General features: G+C 30.5%; 1 protein-coding gene across 1 annotated transcript; it reads left to right on the forward strand.

Moving 5' to 3' along the window:
* Positions 1-2,455: 2,455 nt before the first annotated feature.
* LOC127097054 (epsin-3) lies at positions 2,456-3,733 on the forward strand. Its single transcript, XM_051035568.1, has 4 exons — positions 2,456-2,562; positions 2,726-2,848; positions 2,944-3,105; positions 3,208-3,733. Exons 1-4 carry the CDS (start codon positions 2,456-2,458, stop codon positions 3,701-3,703), a joined length of 888 nt encoding a protein of 295 aa, XP_050891525.1. The 3' UTR covers positions 3,704-3,733.
* Positions 3,734-21,012: the final 17,279 nt, after the last annotated feature.

The raw sequence follows: 21,012 nt of genomic DNA on the forward strand, positions 1-21,012 counted from the left end.
CAAACAACAAAATAATCATATATAGATGCTCGCTCTGAATGAATTAGGTACATGCAACTACAAAACTCTTGACACAAACACACTTACGTTTCCACTCATATCAATCTATCAAAGGATGAACAAGGAATTGTTGTTGATCAAAGTCTCTATAGGAGTACGATTGGGATCCTCTTATATCTCACTGCTCGTAGTCTTGATATTACTTTCTATGTTGGTGTGTGTGCTCACTATCAAGCAAATCCTAATATTAGTCATCTCACTCAAGTCAAGTGAATCATTAAGTATATAAGTAGGACATCTAATTATGATCTTTTATATTATTTTGATACCAACTCATCTCTAGTTGGATATTATGATGTTGATTGCCAGGTTATGATGACGATAGAAAAAGTACCTATGGTGCATATTTCTTTCTAGGAAACAATTTAATATCTTGATTTAGAAAAAAAGCATAATTGTGTTTCCCTTTCAACTATAAAAGTTAAGTACATTGCTGCTTGAAGCAGTTACGCTTAACTTTTATGGATGAAACAAATGCTCACCGAGTACAATGTGATATAAGACGTCATAACATTATACTATGACAATTTGAGTACTATTAATATTTCCTAAAATCATGTTCAACACAACATAATCAAATTTATTGATATTCAGCATCATTACATCATAGAACAAGTAGAACAAAAGAAAATCATCCTTGAGCATGTTCAAACAAACAAACAATTAGTTAACATTTTCACAAAAGCTCTTGATGTTATACAATTCGAAAATCTTAGGCCACTTGTATCAAGAAAAATGTTTCTTGCGTCCTTCATCCCAACACGAAAATGTTTCATTTTATTAAAATTTTAAAAAAGAAACTTTCTTATCTTTTATTTTTTCACCTCAATTCTTTATCTAACCTTTCATCTTCCTCTAACATTGTGAATCTCTCCAATGATATGGTTGAAACTAGGAAAGGTATTATTAATTAGATAGTTCCGAAAAAGAGTGAAGTTGTCACAATGCATGTGGTGTTCGAATAAAAGACATTATGATTGAAAATAAAATTGATGGTAAGTATATTGGTATTTATCCTCTCATCAAGCCAAAGGAGTTCAAGCATAAGAAGTTAAAGAAACTTTTTGACTGCGCTCCTCTTTCCATGTCTATATAGCAGGTGATTCTTTTGGTCCTCTTAAGTACATAAAATCTACCAAAGAATCTTAAAAGACTCCTTCAAGTGAGGTCAAAACTAAAAGATCCCATTATGAAGTTCCACTCAACATTGTTCCTCTCAGTGGTGCTTTAAAATATTGAGCAAGGTAAGTCTCTGATCCTATTACCCTTAGTGACCTTACGCTAATGTGAATTAGGATGTAGATGAACTTAGAGAGGTTAGAAATGATATGGTTGATGAGGCGGATAAACTAAATCAAAATATTAAGACTATTAATGACTAATATAATTCGCCTAGTGATAATGTGATAGACATAATCTTAAATGTTGATCTTAAAGTTGATTATGAAAATATTAACAAAGACGGTAGTAAAGATGTCACTAATAATGTATGTGAACGAATTGTTTATAGTAAAAAGGAAAATGTTTAAGTTGATGCCAATTACAAAGAGGAGGAAATTCAAGATGTTGATAAAGATATTAGCAGAGAAATTTTATATTAGTTGTTGAAAGCCTAACACAACCCTCTTTTTATCTGAAATTGAGATCGACTATGCATAGCAAAGCCTAATAACTTGTAAACGCCTATTTATCACCCCAAAAAAAAAACTTACACGTGTCTTGGTATAGAAAAAAATCTTAAATTTTTCAACTGATTGAAAAACCATAGGACATCATTTATTTTTCTTTTAGTCATGTCATTTTTGTTTTAACTTTTACTTCTTGTAAACATTTTTTTGATTATCATTGTTGTTTTATTTTGATCCATAAAATATATTTTTTTAAATGTTTGAATGGATCACATTAACACATGATAAATTACATACATGGATTTTTTTAATGATTCAATACAATTAGATGCGGGTTATTTAACAAGTTAAAGGATATTAAAGTTGTCACCAAATCTTGGGAAGAAGTTAATAACCCAAAGAAGAAAGGCTAAGAAGAATTTCAATTAACTACATGAATCTTAATGGTCAGTATTGTGTGAAGATCCTAATTTTCAGTATAGCCAATATTGTATGAAAATTATGGTCAAACTAAAATTCATAAATTACATTTGGTCAACTTTCTAATATTGGTCCAAATTAACTCACACTGTTCCTACATTCTCTGACCTATAATTTTGGTCATCCATAAATGTGTTCTTATAGGAAGCAATTGTCTCACTTCCATGGTTAATCCTCTTCTCACCATTTTTGTTGGTTGTTTAGCTTATAGTATTATTATTATAGCAACTATTTTATAAAATACTACATTTCATGCATAATTGAAAGTTTGATCTTATATAGTTGAAATGGGTAGCTTATTCCTAGATCAAATTAAAAAGCATACAACAAATTTTCTTCAAGAAAAATACAAATCTGCTAGGATGACATTTACAGATGTTACAGGAACTGAATTGTAAGTATGTGTGCTAACGCACATTTTCTCGCTCATCCCAACTGTTGATTTTAGATCAGTTGGTATTTCAAACTCGATTTTATGTAATAAAATAATCTCATAAAATTTGAATCACGTAAAAATGTTACACTTAATTTATTAACACTTATTTATGATGAATTAGGTTAGCTGAGGAAGCAACAAACAAAGATGATTCCGGCCCTGATGCAAAAACAATGACAAAAATTGCTGAGGCATCTTTTGATATTGATGAATATTGGAGGATTGTTGATGTTCTTCATAGAAGGTGTATATATGTTAATATAAGAAAATAAATTATGAAATTAGTGACACTTGTCTAGAATTTTCAAATTTAATTAACATAAATGGCTCAAAGTGCAGGTTGTACAATATTGATTGGGATCAATGGAGGCAATCTTACAAAGCATTAGTTCTTCTTGAATTCATGCTCACTCATGGTCCTACAGATTTTGCTCAAGAATTTCAATGTGATGCTGAAATTATTGAAGAACTAGGAAATTTGACTTATATTGACAAAAGAGGGTAACCTTTTAGTCTAATTTTGTCATAAATTTTTTTAAAGAGAGAGCTTAAGTAGAGGAGACTCTGAGATCTCAAAAAGATGAATAATATTATTGATTTCAGGTTTAACTGGGGAAGTAGAATGCAAAACCTATCAAACGAAATACTAAAGCTTTTGCAAGGTGGAGAAGCTCTAAAACAGGCACGTTTGAAGGCACTGAAAATAACAAATGAAATACAAGGATTCGGAAGTGGAAGTTCATTGAGCTCTCCAACATCAACAGTTTCATCACCTAGTTCATTTTCATCTGATCAATTAGGCTCACCAGGGTCTTCATCATTTTGCTCATTTTCTACCAATGGTAGTCCTAAGAATGTGGATGAAAAGCATCTTTGGAATGGTCCAGCAATTGAAGAGATTTTGATTGATTCTGATGACGATGTCGATGATGATGATGATGATGATTACGATGGAAAACCAAAAGGATTTGTAAGTGAAATGTGTTCAAAGATTATTGGTGGTAATGGTCGCGAAAAGATTGAATTCAGATGCATTTCTGATGTTGGAAGGAAGGTTCCTAAAAAGAGTTATGATCGCCAATATTCACATTGGTTTTAAAGGAATATTGTTATATATATTATGCTAGAAAAGTTTATATGCATCATGTTTCTTAGTTTTTAGTACTATACAATGATGTCTCTTGTAAATTTCATCACTTATATATGAATGTACACATATGTAATATAAATAACACTTGGCTGGCTTTATCTATATGTTAAACTAAAATGAAATTAGAGTTATTATTCAAAACACATATATTTCCATTAAGACATGCTACATTAGTGATTTATATTTCCCAGCATTCATGCTTATATATTACTGCACTATAATTGTTTACATTATAATTAAACTAACGTAAATTAATAATAAATTTTAAATGAAATTAATACTACACTATAATTACTGCACTGTCAATAGATTAAATATATTAACGTAAATTAATAGTAAATCTTAGATTAAATTAATAGTGCACTATAATTAACATAAAAATATATTTATAGTATTTATTAATTATTTATTAAATAGTAATCAAATTAAATTAATAAAATATAAATCTTAAATATAATTAATGTAATAATTCTATTTTTTTAATTTGATTATTATTTATTAAATCAACGTAAATCTTAAATTATTTATTAATTATTTATTAAATAGTAATTAAATTAAATTAATAAAATGTAAATCTTAAAATAAACTAATATAATAATTCTATTTTTTAATTTGATTACTATTTATTAAATCAACGTAAATCTTAAATTTTTTATTAATTTTTTATTAAATAGTAATGAATTTAAATTAATAAAATGTAAATCTTAAATATAATTAATGTAATAATTTTATTTTTTTCAAATTTGGACAAATGTAATTAATCAAGTTAATAAAATATAAATCTTAAATATAATTAATGTATTAATTCTATTCTTTTATGAATAATTATTTATATCTTATTTATAAATAGTTATTTATGTATTATTAAAATAAATAAATATTTATTTATGTCTTATTAAATAATAGATAAATTTCAAATATAATAAATTTTATATTAAAATTAATATTTATATAATAAATTAATATTATTAAATATAAAATATTTTATATTTTATATATTTAGTATATAAATTCCATATTTAATAATATTAATTTATTATATAATTTAATAATATAAAACATATCATATTATTATTTAATTAATATTATTATTTAATAAATATCATAGACTAAGAATAAATGCAATAGGAATATTTAAGTGGGAAATAAATTCAAAGTGAATCGCATGGCTAGTGGTTGGGTTCAAGTCCCATTGTCTCTATAAATTTTTTTTAATAAAAATAACAACAATTTAGTCCATGTCAATATAAAAAAAAATTAAAAATTATCACATCATTATTTTTTATGACTGAGTTTTTTGAGGGGTCAAAATAGAAAAATCTTCGTAAAATAGAGAGAAAGTGTAGTATTTTTTTGACAAACTGAATATGTCAAAGAAAATGTGTTGGGTGTGGAACAAAAGAATAGACAATCGGGTTTAACTTTAGTATCCTAAATGAAATAGATTTATTAGGTTCAAACTTTGCTGGGTACTCCCTTCGATCACAATTATAATATTAATAAATATAATTACTTTCACACTAACTAAATTAATTTTTTTGATTTTATATATAATTAATATAAAATTTATTATAATATTTTTAGTTGTATTTGATGAATCAACTACCAATATTAAATGTTTTTGAACTAAATAAAAGATTTACAGATAATATAAGTATTAATTAATTTAAAAATTAATAACTTTTATTTATAATCCTGATCAAGATTTAAGGTCATTTTTTTATTTATAACAGCGATGAGACGATGAAGTAGGATGGTTTAGCTAAGGGGTTGCTTAGGAATAAGGCTAGATAAAGGCACAAGTGAGAGTTTTTATTTTTCTACCTCTAAAATCTATCAAGAATTTTTGGAATTAACAAAATTGTTTTTTGGATTCTTAAATCAGAATGTGTTTATGAAATTCCGATTTTAAAACTCAAATATTTTTATTATATCCCATGCTTAAAGTTAAAAACTCATGTTCATTATTTTTTTTTTCATTTTTCCAATTCATACTAAAAGTCTCTCAAAATTTTGAAATTTATTTTCAAATGACAATCAAATTATCGATGGACATTATACATATTATTTTCGTCTGAATGTAAAGGTAATGTGACTCTTATACTTTCTTATTGTATTTTGATCTTATCCAAACCAAAGCATTCCAATAGTGAATTGAAAATTGATAGATGACAATCTCCGTCAATGCTTTATCCTTGAGAGCTTCTTCTCGGTTTGGGGGTGACATGGGAGATGGTACCTGCGAAATAATGTGACGCCCAAGTCATTGACTGAATAAGGTAAGGGATAGTATTTTTAGGTTTTCAAAAGTGTGTACCTTGATTTTGAGGCTGAGGTCCTTTATATAGGGATTTTACTAGTTTTTGACGGTCTTCACCCTTCAGTTCCAATCATAGACGTCCAGGCCGACATATGTTAGTATTTAATTCATTTTATCATTTAATAATTATGTTTTGGTTTCCTGCCTAAATCAGGTACTTTTAGGGTAGGATCGTGTCTGCTCTATATGTTATAGAACTTTTTGCTTTAGAAACACATATTCAAATATGTATTTTACTAGATGTTACCCTTTTCGTAAATATCATTGCCTCTTGGGTTTAAATGGTCTAATTGAGCTCATTCTCATTGGGCTGAGTTTGAGGCTGAGACCAACTTGGACATGTTTTGCTTTTTTCTTTTGACTCATTACTCTAATTGACGAACTTTATTCCTTCCTCGGTCAAAGTAGGAACAGTTGCCCCACATGCCTAGTTTACTGGGATCGAGTTCTAGCTTATGATTATTCTTGTAGCTACTGTTTAAAAGCAGTCCTAGTGGAGTTTTTCCCATCTTCAACTTGTCTTTTCCATCTAGTCTTTTTGTATTCTTATACCTTTTTGTAAACAAATAATGTGACTCTTCGAAATTTGTCTCCTCAATCATCTATAACGGGTCGTCTTAAGGCTAATAACTTGATGGTCTGTTTATAGGACTTTTATTATAGGTGACTCTTACAATATTCTTGGTTACGTGTACTTTGTTCATTGGTTGGTGCTCGGTTCTCCATTTATTTCATGTATAGATGTTGGGGTTTTTCCCTCTCTTTTTCTCCCTCGTGTGAGTATAAATATTTCAAGGTACTAAGATTTTCATATTTTTCTCTTTTGTTCTTGCTTCATCATCCTTTACAACTATTTTTACTATTCTTTTCAACCACATTTGAAGTGTTCTTGATTCACTCTTTTATGACTACTTCATCGTCTTTAATTGGTAAATTTCCTTAGTTTTGTGTATTTAATCGCTTTAGCCTTTGTTACGTGATAGTAGTTTTAAGGATAGTGGTGAGTTGAAATGTTGCTTCCATTGACCCTACCTCAAATTAGGAGACGTGCAATTTCTTACATTAGGTAAATGATAAATATTTTGGGACACCTTCAGTATACTCTGATTTAAAAGAATCGGAGAACTACGACGTTATCGCTGAAGTAGGAGGTCCTCCTAATTGTTGGAAGATCACTATCCCCTTCCTTTACAAGTATGATATGTCAAGATTTCCCTCACCCATATTTCCCCATGTTTAGTGTAGTTTTTTTAGAAATGGGGTGTTTCTTACAAGTCACCAATATTGAGAGAGAAGTTCTTCTTTGCTTGGTTCAGGTACCCTAGCATTTGCACCATAATTAGTGGGAATTTATTCAAGCTATTTAATTCTTATGTTGGTACCTAGACCATGAAGCTTATGTCAAAGTCTTCTTTCATGTCATTTAGGTCGGATGGTGTTCCTGACCGCCCAAAAGGTAAAGGCCTAATAGAGAAATAAGACGAACTATTAAAGTGTGGAACATGTGGTCCATTCTCTCTCTCTCTCTCTCTCTCTCTCTCTCTCTCTCTCTCTCTCTATCTCTATAATAATATTATATATATATATATATATATATATATATATATATATATATATATATATATATATATATATATATATAATTATGTATGTGAGGACTATGCCAACCATCCAGATTAATTTGACGGTTGAACGTGATCCATGCTTTCTATTGCTAACAGTTTCTCCTATTTATAAGGGAAAAGTACACAATTTCTCAAGTATTCAAACTCATTCTCATTCGCATGTCACTTTTCACTGTCATACCAACTTGAGTGTTTGACTGTTAACCTTGCAAGTCATCCCTTTCTCTGTCGCATTGAAAGCTCGAGACCATCTTAGAAAACTATGTCTCCTTGTTTTCCAATCAACTCTGGCTCCACAACAAAACATAGTCACTATCTTTGGGAATCAGTTTCTGATTTCTGCAAATTTCCATTAAAACATTTCTCTTTATTCAATTGGATCTCCTCCATTAGAAGTCTAGACCTTAACTTCTCAATCACTTATCCCAAATTGTATCCTCTCTCCTTCATATATTTTATGATATCTCCTTCATATTCATCTACATTATTCGCTTCTAAATCTACTCGTTTTGTTCAACAATAAACCGCTGCCACCGCTAGTGAGGTTGCTAGATATCTATCACCTTTTGTTCAAAAAGTAGACGATCAAGTCTTAGTAGCTTCTCCATTTTTTACTTCACAACAAGATCATGTCAAACCTAGGGCATACCAGAGAACATTCCAACTTCTTATGTTCCTCATATCTGCTTCATTATTCCACCTGGGCAAGCCTTTGCTCTGAACTCCACCACTACCTAGGACGCCTCGATAAGAGATGTTTCCTATCTTTCAACTATTGTAGGCTAATCTTGGCGTGTAGGCTAATCTTGACAACTCTCTGATGATTGTGATTGACTTGGAGATATCTTAGTCATCATCCACAAGAAGATTCAAGTGAAATGCTTATATGATTAGTATATTCGACAAAAGGAGTTGAAGTTTCAGAATATGAAAGAAAGTAAGTGTGAAAGCTCGTCTATTCCTATATGTCTAAGTGATTAGTGTACTTAAAATACATAATGGTGTTTCTAGAAGTTTTATGTTTAACCCCCCCCCCCCCCCTCCACCACCACACACACACACAGTAAAAATTATTTTTGAAGTCTTTCTTTTTAATTAAAATCACCATACATGTTTTTCGAGCCTAGCTGGATAACTCGGAAATTGTCCAATTGATTAGAAGAGTTTTTATAACTAACTAATCGATTAGATAAGGTATAATCGAGACTATAATATATTATGATAGTATCTTAATGAATGACAACGACTCTATCAAAACCCATTGCAAGTACCTAATGGATTATCTAATCGATTAGGTCATTTATTTTTCCAATGGATTATTTCCTAAAATACACCATTTCTTAGCCTTTAAATATAGGTCCTCAATTTCATTTCAAATCATTAGAAAAAGTGAAATATCTCACTTTTCCTCTTTCTCACACAATTTTAGCCATAATGCTTTGAGAGCGTTCTTGAGTTTAGTGAGAAAACATTTTTGGGTGAGGGTTTTACTATAAATTTACCAAGAGTTCTTTTTCCTTTTGAGCAAATCATTTTCCTTAGGAAGTAGTTATTTTGTTTGGAGTCAAACTAGTGTAAAAGTTCTTTTGGGAATTAGTATAAGTCTTTGTTTGGTTTGTGAACTCATCCATTGAAGAAAAACTCTCTTTTAGGTTCGTGAAGAATAACCAGTGAAAAATCGTCACAATTATCCTTGAGCTCAACCCGGTTAGAAGCTTTATCATCTTGAGATTAACTCGGTATAAAATCTCACCCAGTTTCTGAGTTCAGCCTGTGTAAAAGCTTAGTAGGTTCGAGATCATCCTGGTAAAAAACTTTGTTTGGGTCGTGGTAGCTATGTGTAAATCTTCAGTTAGTGTTGAAATGTATATTTCGTGTCGGGTTTTTGTTATCGTATCCACAGAGATTGTAAGATATCACTGCCGTTCAATGGTTGAATTAATCTTAACTTAATGTAACAATAGGGTTTTGGTTTTAATCAAGTTATCTTGCATACAAAGTACTTAATTGCGGTAAAAGTTATGTTTTGATTAAATGAGAAATATTGTCAAAGTTAGGTTTCAATGATCACTTTGCATGTATTAGCTCGGTCAACAATCTTATAAACTCCTTTAGATGATAAATAATTTCACAAGGTCCTCTCAATGCGTTTCTCTCGAACACCCATTGTGAGTTTTGCCATTTTGATCCATTGTTTCTCTCGAACACAATCTATCAAAATGACAACCTTTTGGTTCAACCTTATGGTGAACAAAATCATTCGTTACTATCTCTAGCTAACAAACAAGTTTAGATGAAAACCTAGGTCAAGAATCGGTAAACATCTCTCGATCATAAACCAACACAAAGAGTTTTAAATAGAAACAAAGTTTTCATCATATATTTACCGTTAAAGAGTTTACATATGAGGATCCTTACATTTACACACAAAGCTAGAAATCACCTACATCTAACCTTGACAAATGGATGACTTAGCTACTCATTTTCATGGTAGCTTGGTTGGCAAGTAAGGAAAGAAGGTTGATCAACATCCAAGTCGGATAATCGAAGTTGGATGGGAATCCACCTTCTTTTTGTGGAAGATGGTTGCTAGATGAAGAGAAATGAAAAACTAGGGCATAAAAGCTCCCAAAACAATGCTGCAAAAATATCTAGAAAAAGTACAGAAATGGAAAAGTTGGTAAAAATGAGGTATGGTGCTCAAAAGTGGCACCTGCTACTTATAGACCTCAGCTGGTCTGTCATGTTCGCTAGGCGAGCAGAATAGCTCGCCTAGCGAGGGTCTAAAATGGGCACAAAAGGCCTCTGCGCTCAGAGAAAACAGGGTCTTGGTGAACTGTCATGTTCGCCTAGCGAACATACCTTCGCCTAGCGAAGGACACGCTTCAACCTCGCCCCAGCGAGGTTGAGAGGTTTTGCTACTGGAATGCTCGCTGGGGACTCGCTAGAGCTTCGCCTAGCGAGTGAGTGCTGGCTGCGTTTTTCACCAAAATAGAATGAACTCGCTACCACATTCGCCTTGAGCTCGCCTAGCGAATTAATTTGCTAATTTACTGGAGCTTTTCGCCAGGAGCTCGCCTAGCGAACCAAAAGCTTCGCCACAGCCTCGCCTAGCGAGCAGGCAGATGAAATGCTTGTATTCTTTGGTTCCTTTGCCAATTCTCTTGTGTCTTTATTATCAATTAATTCATGCCTTTCCTGCACAATAACACACACATCAAAGGCACCAAGCTTGTTTATCAATGTAATGCATTCCATGTAAAACAAATGTGGTTTTGACAATTTTAGCAAGGAAAAAGAGTGAAAGATGCCCACATATGATAGCTCAAATAAGCACTTTTGGGCATCTAACAGTTAGGTTCAATGGATAGTCAAATAAAAACTCCATCTTCATCCAAAATCATCTTGTGCAAAATATCAGCTTGGCTTAGAGACTAACGACTCAAAGCTTTGTTCGTTGTTTGAAGTGAATACTAACTGTTTCATTCCATAATTCATTGCTTGGTTGGAAGTTTATTGGAACAAAATTGGTTTGTACCATATCTCTAAGGTTTTGATGATAACAATGTATTTAAATAATAATAGGGTATACTGAAAAATGTTAAAGTTTGCAGGACCATATACTAAAATTTCTGAAGAGAACTTAGTACTGGAACTGATAATGAACATTTAAAGAGAAACTAAAGATCTCAATTCTGAAAGATCAAAAGATAAAAACCAGACTCTTAATGAAGTCATCCTCTGAAGATCCGGACTTTAAAGCATCAGCATTTAAAGATCCAAACTCTAAAGATCCAATCAACGCAAGGATGAAGGAGATTCTGATAGGTCACTATCAGACTTTGGGGTCACTTTGTATTCTTTTGATCACGTGAAGACTTAAGAAAAAATCTGCATAAGAGAATTGGGATGCAATGTATAATTCCTTTTGTAGCAAAGGGATTTCAAATGAGCTTTCGACGGTATTAACCATATCAAGAAGCATCTCAACATATCTTAATCAAGCTTCTCAAAGACTCTCTTGTGCAGACTTTTAAATGAATCTTTTTCTTCTTTAGATAAGGAGCTGAAGACTTGAAGAATAAATATAGAACTATTGACATTCAAAAGAGTTGTTACCCTATCAAATAAAAAGCACAAGTTTAACTTAGAATTTCTTAACACTTGTATATTCTAGAAATTCTTAAGTCTTAAAGATTCTTTTTGTGTTGTATTTTGTCTATACCTCTTATTGTATATCAAGTGTAGTTTTTAATAATATATTAACTGTAAGTTAGAGTTTAAGAAGTCTCTTGCTTGTGTGCTTGAGAATTTGAAGTCTCTTGCTAAGTGCTTGAGCATCTGAAGTCTCTTGCTTGTTTTCTTAAGCGTTAGACGTCTCTTACTTATGTGTTTGAGCATTGGAAGTCTCTTTATTGTGGGATTGAGCATCAAAAGTCGCTTACTTGTGTGTTTGAGCATTGAAAGTCTCTTGCTTGTGTGTTTGAGAATTAAAATTCTCTTACATGTGTGTTTGAGCATTGGAAGTCGTTTGCTTTGTGCTTGAGAAATTATAATCGATTTTGATTATAGTGAAATTCCTTGGAAGTGCAATGGGACTTGACTAATCTCGATTCATAGGAGGAACCAGGATAACTGTTTGTGTCTCTCTTTATTTTCTATCTACCTTTGAAATGTTTTTAATCCACTGCTAAACACTTAACTCTGATTCAGACTCTAGACCTTGTGTTCATAATCTGATAAGAGATTTTTAAAAAAGAAAGAGAAAGCCAACATAATTTAACCCCTTTTCTTGTGTTTTTTTCACCTTCAGTTGGCATTAGAGCATGACATGTGCTTTTAACAATTAACAGTGGTACAGAAAAATATCCTAAGATAAAAACATGACTGGTGTATCTAAAACTTATGGTTCTTGAAACAATGATGTAAACTATGTTTATAGTACATCTGAAAAGAACAATTATACTTCTAAACCTCCAATCTTCAGTGGAGATTCCACTAAGTTTGAATGGTGGAAAAGTAAGATGTACACTCACATCATAGGTGTTTATGATGAGTTGTGGGATATTCTTAAGGATGGTATTGACATTCCTGTTAATGGAGTAGGAATGGTGGCTGATAGAAAGAGCCTCACTCATGCTCAAAAGTAAAATTATAGAAAACATCATAGAGTGTACGGAATTCTGGTAGATGATCTGCCCCATCATGAGTATCTCAAAATTATCAACAAATCTACTACTAAAACCATCTTTTAATCGTTATGTGCTACATATGAAGGAAATCAGCTAGTAGAAGAGGTCAAGCATAACCTTTTAGTTCAACAGTATGAACTGTTCAGAATGAAGGAAGATGAAGACATTGAAACTATGTTCTCAAGGTTTCAAATACTTGTATTTGGACTTCAAGTTCTGAACAAGAGTTGTACAACTTTTGATCATGTGAAGAAGATTTTTAGGAGTCTTCCTGTTAGATACGGACCAAAGGTGGCAACCATTCAGGAAGCCAAAGACTTAAACACTGTAAGTTTTGAAAGCCTAATAAGCAATCTCCAAAGTCAAGAGTTGGAGCTTAATGGAGATGAACATTCAAAGAAATCAAAGTCTCTTGCTTTGAAATTTTTTGCTCAACGTTCCAAGTCTTCTAAAATTTGGAAATCTGAAGAAGCAACTCATGTAGGAACCTTTGAAGAAGATTCTGATGATGAATAAATGGCTTTTATATTCAAAAGATTTCAGTACTTGACTAAAAAAAACAAAAGGTTATCTAGAAGAAGAAGTGGCTTTAGAGGATCGAGCTCCCAAGAAAATAAAGAAGACCGGAAGGGATGCTTCAATATCAAGAAGCATGGTCACTTCATTGCTGACTGTTCAGAGTTGCAGAAGGACAAGTCAAAGAAAGGAAGCTATCAGAAAGACAACTTATGAAACAAAGTTAAGAAGAGTCTCATGTAAACATGGGATGAACTTGATAATGAAGAAGATTCTGATAAAGATGAGGAATAAGATAATCCATATTTGATGGCTCTTACATCTTCAGACACAGAATCTGACTCAAATTATGGTTTAGGGTCTGAAGAAGAAGATAAGGTATTTTATAAATTATCTCATTCTAATCTAATTACTTTTGTTCAAGACCTTATGGATCATTGTCAAGAAAAAGAGAGACATATGAATATCTTGAAAAAAAAATGATCTATTAAAAGATAAATTAAAATCTTCTCAAAGTAAAAAATGAAGCTTTAGAAAGAGATCATATTTATTTAGTAAAATAAATGTGTGATAAACCTCTTGATGAACATGAAATGGATCTTCAAGAGTTTATCATAACTGGCTTTAACGGAAAAAAAAAACTTACATACATGATTTATGGTGTAAGTAGGAGCAAAGGAGAGGGTCTTGGTTATTCTCAAAAACCTTGATTAAACCAATAAAACCTTCTTCTTCAAGCTCTGCTCAGTAAGAGCTAGATTTCTATTTTGCATATGCTACTGACAAAGCAAAGGTTCTGAACCAGTCAGAACCTAAAACTATAGAGTCATGGGTTCTGAAGAAATCAGAACCTAGGACTTCAAAGTCAAAGGTTCTGAAGAAACCATTTGACTAAAACGGTTGAGTATTCTCCAAAGAATGACTTAATCAATTAAAAATTACCACTAACACTTGACTAATTCTTATTAATATTGCTTTACTTTTAAGTCATTTATTTTATGTAATTTAAATTTCAATCGTTTATCATTCATTGTCATTTACATTTCATTTAACTTGTTTATATTTATGTCATTTTCACTTTGCTCATTTGAGTCATATCTTGTGATTATATATATTGTTTGTGTGTTTTGATTTTGTTTGTGGTCTTAGGACCTTAAAATACTTAATAACAACAAAAACACTAAAAAACATATGATGGATTGTTGATCTTGATATGACCTTTTGGACTTAGGATTAGGCAATATTCCCTATGCAAAAGGATTTAGCCAATGCCAATATTTTGAGACTGAGCTATATTGAACTGAGCCTTCATCTTATGCAAGCCTTGGGATTTGTTTGAATTCACCTGCTACTTTGTCTTTATGCTCAATTGTTATTTCGATCTTGTGTCTGATGTTTTGCTTTAAGTTGATCAAGGAATAACTCATCTGATACATGGGAAGATAATGAAGACTGCTAGCTATTGGGATTGCTTGCTCGGATGTGGATATCTTTATTTGATTTCTTGATCTTCATGATGTCTGGATATTGCTCATTGCTATTTGATTAGTGCTTGATTAAAGTCCAAAGGAAAATGGGTTTCTATATGACATTCTTGTTTGTTGGATTGCATCCCATTGGTCAGATCTTTTCAACTCTTAAATTTTAAAATTGTGCTTAGGATAGTCTCTTCATCTCCTCTCACTTCTTAAATTTCAAAATCTCTCCCCCTTTTCAAAACTTTCTTTGTTTGTGATTTCAAACTTTGACTTTGTTTTAATACTTAGAAACTTTGTCCTTATGCCATTGAATTTTCAAACTCTCTTAATCAAAGCTTGCAAATAAACTTAATCATATTGACTTAAAATTTCAAAGTACAAAAAGAACTAACAACTTCATTCAAACTTTTGGGTCATTTGTGCCTTTTTCTTATTGAACTTTTGTTAAAAACAATTCACCAACTTTAAATTTTTTACCATGAACTACGAGGTTTTGATCCCTCATTTTTATGTTGGTATGTAGGCACAAGACCGAAGGTCTTGTCAAACACAAAAATATAATTAATGAATTCTTTTCTCATCCCCACACTTTATTTCATCAAACATCATTTATACAAAAAAAACACATGCACACATAAAAAATGGCTCTCTATGAGTATCTAGGATACTTTGAGTGCTAACACCCCCCCCCCCCCCCCTCTGTGTAACCAACCCCAAACAAAAATACATTGTTTCCTTTATTAGAGATATTTACACTACAAGGTTCCGAGGCAAGTCTAATAGTAGGAAAATGATCATGACTAAACCTATAATACCACAAAGAGCTGGTGTTAGGTTTATTTACATCAATAATGACAGAACATGAAATTGAATTAACATTTATGCTAAAAGTAGGAGAAACACTATGATTGATAATACTCAAAGAAGATGCCCTTGAAGGCTCTACTAGAAATTATGGGAAGTAATATAAGCCACTTGAGTCAAGATATCATTCAAGAGAGGTGAACTTAGAAACCTGAGATTTAACATAACACTTGTTAACAAGTAATTCAAACATAACCTTCTTATCTGTAGAGAATTTAGACACTGATAACGGATTTCTTGTTAGGCAAGGAATAGAAAGTGTGAAGAAAAGTCTCTTATGAAGATGTTTCAATGGATACAAATATACATAATATATAAGGAAAATATTCAATGGAATAAAATTTTAAAGATAAGTTTCAAGTCTCCTAGTAATGATGATTCAAAGATATGGTTTAAACTGAATTAATTTGATCAAGTTATAGATTTTGGAATTTATTCAAGATAAGTTAAGGTATAATATGTTTTGATGACATAAACATTATATGCTCAAATGAAAAGTTTAAAAATCATTTTATGAATTATTTTCAAAAGGGAAAAAAGTAGCATTGTTAAACTTTGAATTTCTCTAAGTCCGTAAAAGGCTAATCGATTAACGCCATAGCAAGAGGGCATGGGTAATTAATTAGCCATGCTGTTGTTTGAAGAAAATTTGATTTTTCAAATAAGGGTAATTGATTAACCCCTTGGTAATAGGACCAAGCTAATCTATCATCTGTTACACTTTCATCATATTTTTGAATGTTAAAGTTAGGGTAATCGATTAACACAAGGAAAATAAGTTTGGGATGTTGTAGAAAATAGTTCGTTCATTCTCACAAGTGACGTCAATGACGTTAGTACAACAAAGATCAAAAGTTTTTGGATTGATGATAATAATTAAAAAGTTCTCTATGACAAGAAAGCAAATAACCGACTTCAAGCAGTGTTATGCATGGATGAATTCTTTTGTGTTTCTCAATGCTCAACAACAAAAGAAATATGAGATATGTCAGAAGTCACTCATGAAGGAACCGTGGAAGTGAAAAGATAAAAAGTGAACACATTATCTCAAGAGTATGAAATGTTCAGGATGCATCCCAAATAATTAATTCTTAACTTGCAGAAAAGATTCTCACACTTGACAAATCACTTGGCGGCGCTTGGTGAGACTTTTTCTAATAATGAACATAATCTTAAAATTCTTAGATCTTTAACCAGGGCATGACAATCGAAAGTGACAACCATATCAGAAAAGAATATCTTATCAAAAATGACGACGACAACATTATTCTAAAAACATCAAGAACACGAGATAGAACTTGAAAAATTAGAAATGTATGAAGATGAAAGAAAGAATTCAAACAATCTTGCCTTAAAGACTAAGGTAAAAAATCATGATAGAAATCAAGAGGATGAGTCTATTAATGGTGAAGATGATGATTTTATCAAAAGGTTTGAAAAGTTCTTAAGAAAATAAAGGAAAAAGGAGATCATTCTAAAAGAAGCACCGATAAGGAATGTTACATGCTTTGAATGTGGAGAAAGATGACATGTTAAAAGTGAATGCTCTACACTTTAAAAGAAGAATAAATTCAAGAACAAAAAGGACAAAAGGCCAAAGAAATAATATATATATATATATATTATATATATATATATATATATATATATATATATATATATATATATAATATATATATATATATATATATATCACGAGATGACAACGAAATAAGTTCATCATCAGATGAAGATCATGCAAATAATGCATTTATGATATCACATCATTCAAGTGATGAAGAATATATGGTTAGTGATTCTGAAATTGATGATAGACATTCATATAATGAATTACAAAGTGATTTTAATGAATTATATGATTAATTTTTATTTTCTAGAAAAAATTCTAAATAAAAGAAAACTATTTTAAATCTAGAAAGTTAGGCTAATATCGCAAAAGTGAAGTTAAACTTAATAAAAAATTCAGCATGTAATAATTGTTCATCTTTTGAGTTAAAAATTATGGAATTAAACCAAGTCATTGCTAAATATTAAAAATGGCCAATTGACTTGGATAATATGTTGAGTATTAAAAAAAAAATCAAATGATAAATTTGGACTTGACTTTTCTAATTTTGATAAACCTAGTACAAGTTAAACTATCTTTGTAAAGGCTACTAGCAAATTCAACAATAAGGAATCAAATAAAGAACATGTTGTAAATCATCATAAAAGGTAAAATGAATCATTTTCTTAGACCTACTTATTTTTATTATAATGCAAAAAGGCATACTTTTAATGTTTGCTACATAAGAACTTATGGAATTCCTTATGGTGAGCATGTATGGGTGAGGAAGGGATATAATCCACGAGGACCCAAACAATATTGGGTACTTAAGTATCATTATTGTTTTGTATGTACTTGAATATCATATGATAGTATTGTTTATTCAAGATTGATTCTTCAAGATACAAGACCATATGATATGGTAATTCTAAAAGTTTCATTGAAAGAAAGATGTTTTGAATAAGCATCAATATTGATATCGACTTTGACTTCATATGATAATATAGTGAAGATAATAAATTCTCTTGTGCTTAATTGAATCCTGTATGTGTTTATACTTTTTCATATTTCACACATCTTTCACTTCTTTTTGATAATGTCAAAAAGGAATTCAAAGGTTCATGAACTAAGGAGGGTATAATCAACCTAGGGGGAGTTTTTCCAAAATTCAACAATCATCAATGATTTTTCATCATAAAAAAGGGGGAGATTGTGAAGACAAGTCTCTTATGAAGATGTTTTGATGAAGACATATATATATATATATATATATATATATAAGAAGGAAAATATTCAATGGAATAAAAGTTTCAAGACAAGTTTCAAGTATCTTAGTAATGGTGATTCAAACATATGGCTTAAACAAAATTAATTTGATCAAGCTATGAATTTTGGAATTTATTCAAGATAGTCTAAGGTACATTATGTTTTGATGATATAAACATTAGATGCTCAAAGAAAAAGTTTAAAATTCATTTCATGCATTATTTTCAAAATGACAACATGTGACATTGTTAAACTTTGAAAAGTCCACAAAAGACTAATCGATTAACCCCATAGCAAGGGAGATATGGATAATTGATTAATCATGTTGTTGTTTAAAGAAAATTTGATTTTTCATATAAGGGTAATAGATTAACCCCTTGGTAATGAGACCAAGCTAATAGATTACCCATTCCATTTAACCTCATATTTTTAAACGTTAAAGTTAGGGTAATCGATTAACCCTCTAATGGTAATCGATTAACCTCTGTTATGTTTGGAAAAATACTGAAACATTGCATTATTTTGTCACCTCTCTTCATCTATAAACCTTTTCATAATCATGACAATTATTCATAATCATTTTCCAACGATTATTTTTTGAAAATCAAGAGGTGCATGGATCATTATAAATAGAGGAATTTTTAAATTCAAACTTATCTATTTACTAACATATTTTTACCATGTTCAAATACTTTAACAAGAAAATTTTATACTGCATAATTTTCATATCAGGTAAAAAGTTTAATTTTTTTCCTTTGAGCACTTGAGTTATATATCATTTGATCATATTATTTCAGGAAAGGGAAGAACACTGTTAGAATTTTATCGTGCTATCAAAATTCTACTGCACTTATATTTTTCATACAAACTATTGTATATTTCACCGTATGTGTGGTGATTCTTTATATGTAAGAAAGTGTTGTACTTATTAGAGGTTGTTGCAAATAGGAAAGTTTGCTTTTCTATTTGTTGGAAAGGTTATTTGAATCGGGGTGATTCAAAGTCCACCATAGTAGTTGGTGTTTGAAAATCAAGAAAGTGGTGTGCTTCTTTGTTATTGTAAGAAGATTGTAAGAGAAGTCTTAGTGGTTGACTTGTACAAAGATCTGACAATTGTGAAAATCTCTCATAGGGTGTAAAGAGACTGAACCGCTTTTGTTTGGAAATAGAAACTAAGATATATCTCTATGTTATTTATTTTTAATGCATTTTATATACGGTCAATTTTATCATATATCTCTTAACTAGAAAATGAACTAGACATTTTGTCTTCTTTACAAAACCAATAAAAATATATAAACCAGTAAATTACCACAAATTTAGAAATTTCAATTAACTAAAAAACAATCAAATAATTTCATAAAACCTAATTCACCCATTCCCCGCGCTTACACAAAATATGGACTCCATTAAGAGTTAGAGAATCAGTAGGCTTGAACTTGAAAAACACATAGGAGGACCTTACATAATTAATGAAAATGAACTTCATTGCATTTTGCTTAAGTGAATTGTTTTACGGAATCACATACATGTATTCATATTGGTATACAATGTGCAATTTTGCTATATTACTATAATACTAGAATGTTATATAGCTATTGATTTGGACAAATTAAAGATAAAAAAAATTAAGACACAAATCAATGTCAATCTACTTCAAACGACTCAAGATATAAAAAGTCATCTCACAAGAAATTCAAAGAATATTTTTCTAATCTCTATCCTTATTATATTTATATTAAATTTTGAACCGACTTAAACGCATTGGAATGTTAACATTACATATCCACTCTACACCACCGTATCAAAGATGAATATCACTCGTTCAAGATTTTTCACTATCATATATATATATATATATATATATATATAATTCCAGTTCGGAATAGTAACACATATGGTATACATCTCTCTAATTCTAGAATACAAACACTAAACATTAGTTTTTATATGTAATTATTTATACTGTTTTTTTTATTTGAATTCTAGGATCCCAATACTCAAGAACACATAAAATAATTTCACTTAGTAACTAACATGTGTAACGTGCGTGCTGTAACTTTTCACTGCAAGCTCTTTACCTACACCTTTTTATTTTACAATTAGATTGGTCGGAACAAAATAATTTTTTGAAAAAAAAAAGGAAAGGCACATGCAAATGAAAAACGATTTCGATTTCAGAAATAAAGGAGCACTGCAAAGCTGCTCCAATTCATATCTTTTAATTGTTGGAAAAAAATTGGTAGTGAGAGAACTATAAAATAATATATAAAATTCTTTTCAATTTTATGGAATAGTCCCACAAAATATCTCAATGAACTTTAAATTGAGAGACTTTTTTTATTTAGATTTAAAAAGAAAATAATAATTTACACCTTTAATTCAAACCATTTTAACTTACCATTTTCTATAGCCTTGCATAATTTTGTCGGATTTGAGGACTAATTAGTA

This window comes from Lathyrus oleraceus, chromosome 6 (assembly GCF_024323335.1).
Source record: "Lathyrus oleraceus cultivar Zhongwan6 chromosome 6, CAAS_Psat_ZW6_1.0, whole genome shotgun sequence".
NCBI lineage: Eukaryota > Viridiplantae > Streptophyta > Magnoliopsida > Fabales > Fabaceae > Lathyrus > Lathyrus oleraceus.